Raw genomic sequence first — 10,437 nt, 5'->3', positions numbered from 1 at the left:
ATTTATCAAAAAAAAATTTTTGCTTATTATGGTGACAACTACAATACAAATTTTGGAGGTGTAAAGAGAAAGGGGTAAACAGTGTATATAGTAGATTGAAGTAGGAACTTGACAGAAATATTGTGGGTGTCAGTTATAGTGCTTATATTATGCATAACTGTCTCCAAACTGCAGTTGATGTGCTTTCTATTGAAGTGGAAAGCTTGGTGGTCAAAATTTACAAGTATTTCTATATTTACACCGTGCATGTTACACACCTAAAAGAATTCTGAGAGTTTGTAGAAATGGGGTACAAGAAGGTTCTCCAATATGGAAATACTCGATTTCTTTGTTACTAGCTGTTGAGAGAATTCTCCAGATTTATGAAGGACTGAAGTCATATTTTTGTTCACAAGAACAGTACCCATTGTTGATAAAAATATTTTTTTCTGAGTAAATGTGGAGAAATGTATCTATGGTTTGTTGATGGACAACTAGACTTGTTTTAACAAAGTGATTTTAGCCACGGAGAAAACAAAAGCAATTGCATGTGATATTGTTACAGAACATAAGAAGTTGAAAACCAAACAGAAAGAAAGACGAGATAATAACTTTATTCCCCTTGGTGCAAAAAACATACTCAGTGTGCTAAAGGAAGAGAGAAAATGCTAGATGGACTTGATTAGGAAGGAATTTACCAGTTTTTAAGATTGCTGCCTGTCTTATATTGAACTGTGGGAAAACAGTAGTTTTGGTGGTGGGGAATACTTTATTTAGACAAAAAACTGTTTTTGTGTGGCCTGGCATAGAAGCAGCTGCTGTAAAAGTTAATGAAACACTCAGAAATGCTGCAATCAATGTTGATAATTGGTTTGATGAAGTTGTTCTTGCTAAATCCTTCTGGTCATCAAAAATATGACGAGTGGAAAGCAAAAGATATAGGTTGTGAAAAAAAATGGGTAAAACTTTTCAACCACTTTAAAGATCAAAGTATTTCTGTACCTAATCTTAGGCAAGTTATGGAGTACATTTTTTGTTTACCAGGCACTTCTGCCCTTGTCGAAATAGTATTTTCAGTGATGAATAGCATTTGGTCTCAAGAAAGAGATCTAATGAATGAATCAGCAGTTAAAGGATCATTGCATTGTAAACTCAGTATTGACTTGAGTTGCAGAGTTCTTTGAAAAAATAAAAACTAATAAACATTTTTTGAAGAAAGTTCATTCAAGTGAAAAATATGGTCACAAAATAGTGTTCAGTGAAACATCAATGAAATTTTGATGTTCCTTGCCTTTCTGTATTTAAATAAATGTCAGAGATATGTATGAACTACCAGTATTCCTTTTTTTTTGTAGCAGCATTAAAGTTTAAGTGGAGTTAGGTTATGAATGCATTTTTTATTATATGGGTAATAAAGGATGACATTGAGAGTTTTTACTTTAGTGGATGGGATAACCTAGTAGATTAATAGGTTTCTTGTTGTGCCTAATTATTATGTAATGTTATTGGCATCACTAGTTCACCTTTTACACACCTTTGAGATTTTTATTTTCTAAATTTATTTATTTGATAATTTTAATTTAGAGAATGGGACAGCTGAGATGTACCAATAGGTCTCTTAAAAATTATGGTATAACTTGATACAAAATTCCAAGATGTGTTAAGTATACAAAGATGTAAATATCTTGGAAGTCTTATATTTCAGATCTCAGTACAAGCAGGATGAACAGATGAATAGATAATTTTAATAAAATTGGAAACTGTCCCAGTTTGAGGCTTGGAAATTATGGTAGCCTATGCATATTCATCTGTTCATCCTGATTTACCAGGATAAAACCTGTTTGTTTCCAGTATGTATCTCCAGGGCTCTTTGAAATGTACAATCAATGTTTTGGGTATTGAAACCAGATGTTACTAATAATTGTCTTCCTCTGTCATTTCTGCTACCAAGCCCACATTTTCCTACAATATCTAGATGTTCTTAATTCCCAACCTTGGCACTGAAGTTTCCTATAACAATCACAATTTCTCCATACTTTAAATATTCCATAGCTTGATTCAGTTCATCATAGAATGTTTCCATTTTCTCATCACTGTGATCATTTGTTGGTGCATATATCTGTATGATGTTGATATTAAAATACCTTTTAACTTTGGCATAAATCATTCTAATACTGGCCAGTGTCCCACCAAACTTCCAGCTATTGCTTTCTTCATCAGAATTCCTATTCCACTGATGTGTTTGTTTCTCCTCCTAAATGAATTAATACATGATTACCATGCTACATCTTTTCACTCTCTGTCCACCTCGTTTAAGTAAGGCATAAATACACCTTCATTTACGTTTCACTTCATGCATCACATTTTCTGTAGCTATTCATGTGGTCTGGTCCCTGGTTCTCCACCTTATACCATCAAATCATTACCTTCCTGATGGATTTGGGCAATCACCATCATAATTACGAGGCATATTTTCCATAATACCAAACTCTTCTTCCATATCATGTTGAGCAACAGGTTTGGTTTCAGGAGTGCCAACTTCACCTCCATTTCTACATCTAAGAATCATGACTATCTATGGGATCATACTTAGTAAGGCTCTGACTTTTCCAAGGTAACTGACCACTTGTCCTTTTCCATCAGAAATGTGCCCTGAATGTGTTACCTATCTGAACTGTTAACCATATTACATTCAGGTTCCTTCACTCTTTGTGCACTAATGGGGTGATGTCCCATGTACGACAATACAATACAGAACTGCTGATACTCTTATTTAGTTCAACATGTCAGTCGAAGCAAGGTTCCATGGTGGCTACCAGGGTGCACTAACAGCCACGTGGAGCCATAAGCAAGAGTTGTGTAGTAGCAGTAGTGGAGACCAGTGTACAATGCCCACACCTACATTGATGCAGATATACAGCTGACAATGTATGAAGGGACTATTCTAAACACTGACTACACCCAACACCAGAAACATAGGTTTGTATTTTTAAAAAGAAAATGATATGTGAACCTAAAGTTTGAAAACCATTGGTACATAGACAGTTGTGAATAAATGATATACACTAGAATTTGCTTAAATTAAGAGTTGCTGCAAAAATTCTTTACATAATGCTATCTTTATTATGTTTATACCTGAAGATAGATCATACATATCTGTAATTATGTTTACAGCCAAGAATTAAAACAAGAAATCTAGTAATCCATATTCTTAACTAAACAGGGTAAGTAACTTCTTATAACTTGAAGAACAGTATGCACCAAAACACTTCACAATAATCACACCGACAAGCAAACATTTTAAAGAAAACCTCACAAAATAAAATCACTATACTCCCCAAACTAAATGAAATGGTGCATAGCATTTAACACATTTAAAATTATTCAAAGTGTAGAAATTATATTCTTCTTACAAATATACAATAGGTGATATTAAAGACAAAGTTTGAAGTATGTATTTAAATGTAGTAGTAAATATCCACATATTTTACCCCTTCATGATGTATACATACACACATTCATGTGCATAGGTTAATTCCATGATCTCTATTAGCAGGAACATTATAAATAAGTGGAAGTACAAAATTATTTTCAAAATGACTACATAAAACATTTTTCAGTCTTCATACTCAGGTTGAGAAATATCATGGCCAGTCTGCAACATTGTGAATTGGTTAACAAAATCATCAGCTTTTGCTGGAGTTAATTTCTTGACAGCTCTCCAGTACACTTTTCCACAATTTTCAGGTTTGCCTTTTAGATGTGAAAGTTCAAGACGAATATAATCTATCCACAGGTCAACATCTATCTGACCAAAATCCAGTATGGCATCTTCAAAATATGTTCTGAGGTGTTTGACTGAAGGTGTTAGTTGTGCATTTTCAATGCTGATCATTTTTTTAAAAAAACCTAAAGAAAGTGGTCTTATATTTTTCAATCGTATATACAAAGTTCTGGCAGCAGACACACCATCTTTTAATGATACTATCTCCAAGTATAACTCCTTCATTGGAAGGCTTACAACAGGACAATTAACACTGATAGCATTTTCCAAAAGATCTTTTAATTTTTCTGGGCAGGCAATTGTTGTCCACTCTACACCAAACTTCCAAATTGGAAGAGCATCTTTATCAGATACTTTTTTAATTGCATCATTAAGCAAAGTAGAAACAGTTTCTTTATCTGTTTTAGACTGAACATGAAGATGAAGACAAAACAGCCAAACATCTGTATTTGTGCTCCACTTCTGAGCTACTCTGATAGACAATTCTTTGGCCTCTTCAACTTTATCAAAAGTATTCAAGAGTCGAGCCCATTCAAGATACAAGTCTTGGGCCAAAAGGTCTTCTTCAGAAGCCCGCTGCATAAGTTCAAATATTTTCCCAATTTTTTTCTTGAGAGATTTATCTGATTTTGATTTTTGAAGTCTTTCTAATGCTGTTTGTAGATATAAACTCCACATCTTTCTTGTATGAACACTTTGTAAACCCTTCTCATAAACTGAAAATGCTTCAGTTTCCAATTGTTTAGCAGCTTTATGTCTTGGTAAGCCTTCACCTACATGACTAGAAACGTTTTTCTTTTCCAAAATTCTTTTTGCCATTACATGCCACACTATTTCCTTATCTCCATGCCTAGATTGTACATGATTAATTATCTGGTTTGCATGTTCTTCAGTAAAGTCAAATTCACAACAAATAGGAAGAAAAGACAATGCAAATTCAACATCATGAATGGTGTTAACTGCTTGGTTAAAAAACAACCATTGCAATCTTACCCTGGAATACTGCATCTTTTACATCAGTTGTATCCTTCACTCCAAGAATTTCTCTTCTTTTTCGAATTTGATCAGTGTATATCAACTCCATTCGATAATATTCTTGCCACAGTAGCTGCACATCCGTATGAAAACGAATAGCTCGTTGCAAAAGGCTACGCGCATTTTCAGGTGCATTATTTTCTTCCAAATTCCCATTTTGCAGCACATAACCATACAGCAGGATTTTTGTTATGTACTTGCAACATTCTTGAAAACATTCCACTAATTGAGAAACTCCACTTCATTCTCTTACAAAATTCAATATGTGACAACCACAGTCTCACATCACCTTGAAATCGATAAATGGCTGCTTTGAAAAGTTTTGTAATCCGAACAGCAATTGCTTGATCAATTTCTTTTTTTTTATAGAAACAATTCATTTTCTCTCGCCGCTTCCGAATCAAACTAAGTAATTTTATTTCATACTGAATATACTTCAAGTAATTCTCTTTAGTCTTCACCCTACTCTGAAGTCTGTATTCCATTGCCCTGCGTTTACGAATTACCTTCTTTATTTCTCCTCTAGTGAATAACCCAATTCTTTCCATTTGCTCTAACTCTGGAATTATTCTCTCCACGTGCTTTTGAACAAACTCAGCCATCTTATTTTTCTTCTCTTTATTAGTATTATACTAAATTAAACAAACTCAAGTCTTACTTATTACTTCTTATTATCAAAGTTACCTGTTGAAGCAAATACATTTATTTTTACAAATTTCTAAATATTTAAAAACATTAAATACGTCTAACATTTCTCCTGAATATAACCACCTCACAATAAAAAGAAACCGCAACTGTTTCGAAAACGCAAATATGAAGCATATTTAACGCCATCTAAAATTTTTAAGTTTGTTAATTTGCGCAAGATATATTTTTGTTTTTTGTGAAAATTTAGATAACACTGATTTTTAATGTAAATGATTTAAAGAGGTTTTCTTTACATTTAAATATTCCTAGTGAAACAGTAGCAAGTTTACGAATTTATAACATTCACATCTGGAGGTTAATTTCCCACTATAAATACAGGAAATAGCCCGATATGAGTTTTGTCCCGAGAAAACAAACAAACAAAAAAATTTCAAATCGGCCTACATTATTATAGTTTGCTTCTGAATTTCGCGCAAAGCTACACGAGGGCTATCTACGCTAGCCGTCCCTAATTTAGCAGTTTAAGGCTAGAGGGAAGGCAGCTAGTCATCGCTGTCCACCGCCAACTCTTGGACTACTCTTTTACCATCGAATAGTGGGATTGACCATCACATTATATATGTAAAAACAGCTGGTATGGGTTGAGAAAATTTTTTATGTAGAGGAGCGAGCAACGGTCATCGTCAGGTTCACAAAGAAAGAAAGAGGTAACTGATTGATAGCTGACCACATGTTTGAAGGGGGGTGTAATTAAGTGTAGGAATATAGAGGGTGTGCTTAGATATTTTATTATATTTATTAAAAAAGGTTTAAGGGTGTTTCTTTGTATTGGTTTATTTTGGTCTTGAGTTGTTGTATAAGTAAGGCTTCTTTAATTTTGCATTTTCTCAACCCACACAGCCGTTTTTACTTATATATTTTTTTCTACAAGTGGGTTTTCTCGTCATCACGGATGAACATCAGATTATAACGCTCTGACGGCTGAAAAGAGGAATATGTTTAGTGCAACGGGGATTCGAACCCACGACCCTCAGAGTACGAGTCGAACGCCTTAACTCACCTGGCCATGCCGGCTAAAACCTTTGTAATAGAACAAATATATTAATTGGTGGACCAATATATATTGATATGTGTGGAATTTATTTATGGGTATTAAATAATATTGGAACCTAAAAGAAGTGATAAAATAATATGTTAATTAAATGTTAATATTTGGTAGCTTCTAGTTCGCGAATATTCCCCAGAGTATTCAGTTAGTGAGTTTAGGTTTACTGGCTGGAAATTCGAAGGATGCCATATTATTGAATGTGTGACTGTTTATCTCTCCTATTTCTAACTGACTTCGTCAGGAAGGAAGAGTCAAATCACCGAAAGTGCACAAAAATAATTATAAAAACAATGTCACAACTACAACTGGTTCTTTGCTGCGGCACCGGTACGTTTTCGAATTTACAATGCTAAAATCAGGGATTTTATTTCCCTCGGTGGACACAGCAGATAGCCCGATGTGGTTTTGCTATAAAAAAAACGCACACACACCTACAACTGTGCAATTTTTCAAGTTAAACTGATTTCTTCCGTTTTATAATGGAAGGGTCAATAGAATAAATCATGATTATTTCTGAACTGAGTTAAAACTTACTGATTTTAAAGTAAAAGAATAAATAGACTGCGAATAATGTGTAATACAAAATGAAAATAAATATTTATAAAGTTGAGGACAAAACATAATACATGGACCTACTTTTTGGATGCTTTACAATAACGTTTCACTGGATTTATGGATTGACCAGTTGGTTTTCTTCCCGAAAGATTTCTACGCATCAGTTAACCAGCTTACAATCCTGTGTATGAACGTTTCATGTAGTGACTAGTGCTACCACGGATGGCAATAATAGATATTACACTGGTTATGTAATACAAAGAAAAATGTTATTAAAGATATAGTAGCATTATAAAATCAAATATCCTTTATTAGTGGCACTATACATTTCAGTGTTACAATGCAATGCAAAACTTTTCTGTACAACAGTACAACGTAAACCGTGATGATGAGAAAACTCATTTGTAGAGAAAAAATATATACGTAGAAAACGGCTGGTATGAGTAAAGAAAGCTCTACTCATACCTGCTGTTTTACATATATATTTTTCGATACAACGTAAAATGAAATTAAAATGCATCATTATACGTTAGTAAAGAAAAAAATATTTATACATTAAAATTTAAACACAACGCAAAATTGAACGTTTTGAACATAAAAATACGCCATTAATCAACATAAAAGAAACAACTGACATACGCTAAAAATAATGTATGTTCAAGCAATAAACAAATGCAAATATTGTCAGCCGTATTATATATGTATAAGTACACTTGTTAACAAGATTTGATTTCACAAAATTGTGTTATCTATCATAATTCATCTCGGATGAATCTCTGATTTATTATGTTACGTATTACGATTTCAAATAACCGGAAATTGTAATTTGAATTTAAAGTTAATTGAGTGTGAATATGTATCAAATTTAAGATATTTCCCAACAATACTGATATACAAAATTTTCTTGCTTAACACAAATATATTTTAATAAACAAATGTACCTTTATATCAGTGTAAACTTACTTCACTCGAATGCTACCTCTCTTCTTGTCTCGTCTCATGAAGGTTTCTCACAGCTGAAGTTAATTCTCTGAAGTTGGATGGTATTTAATGTTCGACACCTTTAAACATTTCTGGTTAAATGTCTGTAGTTTATAATCAATAAGTGTTTATCACAGTTATAACTTCCGAGAATTATAGTATGCTGACTGTAGCAGACAAATAATATTATACTGTCTCCCCGCGTGTTACTGTTGCGATCTTTTATACTCATTAAGTGAGCTTCTCTAAAATTCATCTGCCAATAATACTGGCAATCACTAGTATTTTAGATGCACAAAATGTACATTGTTGATTCTTACGCTCAAGAATCTTCTACAGATTTAGAGAACAAGCGGATCTTTCGCGATACACATTTAACAATATACGTTAAATGCATTTCTAAATATGTATTGAACTCAAACAAACATAGATATTAAAATAAATGTATAACATAAATTCATTACGATTGTAAATACATATGGAAAAAGGAAAGGAAATACCAAGACATAAAGCATAATGCAGAGCTACAAATGAAATAACAGAATCTTCATGGGTACTAGTTGACCCTCAGAAGAATCAAAGCTCTGGAAAGTTTTTTTTTCAGTGTTTGAATGTAGTGCAACCAACAAACGTGCACACATGTGTCATGGCGATGTACCAAAATCTTACACCTTCAGACTGTACATCTCACAAGAGGCTCAGAATTCTTTATCGATGACACTGACTTAACTTTCAATGGCATCAGCAGAGGTGTTGTTGTCAGCAACGGAATCACTTGTGGGATCAATGATGTTAACATTGACACTGTTCCAAGAGTAAAACGTTTAGTGGATATTTGAGTTCTGGAAGACCTATCAATGAAAATAGAGACTGCTTAGTCTCTGGACAGTTCAGAACTAGCCTGACGAGGAATATGGAAAGATCTCCCATGTTTGATGTGTTGGCCAACAATACCCCTTCATTCATAGGCTCTACCACATTGTATGTGATGCCAGGTCCAAGATCCCAAGGATTAGTAGCATTGTCTGCTCCTTTTCTGTAAAAGGAGTCCTGGACATATTATTCTTCATAACTTTGTAAATACATATAGGGCGAGAAATACTTGCCGAGCACTGTATACCTCTCACGAGAACAATAGACTAAGCTTTTTTGTACCTCATGCTGATCAGTATACTGATAGATGTTATTTTATACAGGGTGTTCGGAAAGTCACTGTGCACTTATATATTTAGTAACATACAAAACTGCACAGTGACTTTCCGAACACCCTGTATAATGAAACCTCTATCAGTATATGGATCAGTATGAGATAGAAAAAAAGCTTAGTCTATTGTTCTCGTGAATAGCTGAATAGTGCGAAATGCTATCTTTTTATTGTTTATTAACATGCCATTGAGCTTTAAACTGTTATTTAGCAATAAAGTGTTTACTTTCTAAGTAATCTTGGCTGGCCATAAACTTAGAAATATTAGGATGTCAAGTGCCTATCGAGAAATTCTTGGAAGTTTCCTGATCAATAAGGAAAGTTAGGTGGATCTTTAATTTGATCTTTCATGCCGACAGTCTATATTATTTTATCACAGTATCATAGTTCGTAAAATTTAGTCTTGTAATCGCGAGCGAATCAAGTGCAGTTTTAGTTGGTGTTATAAACATTTATTTTTAAAATAAATAAATAAAACCCTAGATAACATAAAAATTTAATTATAACGTACTGGATAATAGTGATTTCATGAAAATACATTCATATTAAAGTGGTTTAATTAAATGTTGAAAGTAAATTAGTAACATGCACTGAGGTGAGTTTTAAAATGGCAGTAGTGCTATAGGGTTAAAATGATCACAACAACATTATTACAAAAATGATCTGCTTTAAAACAGTGTCATAAAACTGTATCTAAGACAAGCAACATTTTAAAGAACTTCGTGTGCACGCACATCCTATACTACTTGTGGTATATAAAATATACCACATTTTCCCATTTCTTTTTGTATTGTTATAACATTTATTCAGAATTTATCCTTTCTTTTGTATACTTGCGGATTTCATGTTAGATATGATTAAAAAAGTAATTAATTTATCTCCTGTTAGTTGTCTATATTTCTTTGCCATTCTTTTGGAATGACACTTGTTCTACTAAAGAGAATTTTTACTGTTATGTTGTAAATTATGCAGAAACATCGATAAAAGTGTTCTTCAACAATAGAATAGATATTGTTTTTAGTGTATAGCTTTAGTTTTGTTTGAATGGGTGTAACTGGTATGGTGGGTAGTATTAATCATTATGGGTAAATACAACATTTCTTTCAAAATATGAAACAGAGGAGTTGGTACTATACATGATTT

General features: G+C 33.2%; 1 protein-coding gene across 1 annotated transcript; it reads right to left on the bottom strand.

Annotated features, from left to right (window-relative positions):
- Nucleotides 1-3,079: 3,079 nt before the first annotated feature.
- Nucleotides 3,080-5,605, bottom strand: LOC143244844 (U3 small nucleolar RNA-associated protein 6 homolog). Its single transcript, XM_076490242.1, is given in 3 exon segments — nucleotides 3,080-4,735; nucleotides 4,737-4,943; nucleotides 4,945-5,605. Coding segments are annotated over 3 exon segments (1,803 nt in total). The 5' UTR covers nucleotides 5,401-5,605; the 3' UTR covers nucleotides 3,080-3,595.
- Between the last annotated feature and the right edge of the window lie 4,832 nt (nucleotides 5,606-10,437).

The sequence above is a fragment of the Tachypleus tridentatus genome, chromosome 2 (genome assembly GCF_004210375.1).
Source record: "Tachypleus tridentatus isolate NWPU-2018 chromosome 2, ASM421037v1, whole genome shotgun sequence".
In the NCBI taxonomy this organism is placed as follows: Eukaryota; Metazoa; Arthropoda; class Merostomata; order Xiphosura; family Limulidae; genus Tachypleus; species Tachypleus tridentatus.
Note: the sequence above shows the minus strand (reverse complement) of the source record. Positions and strands in the feature narration are given on the sequence as shown.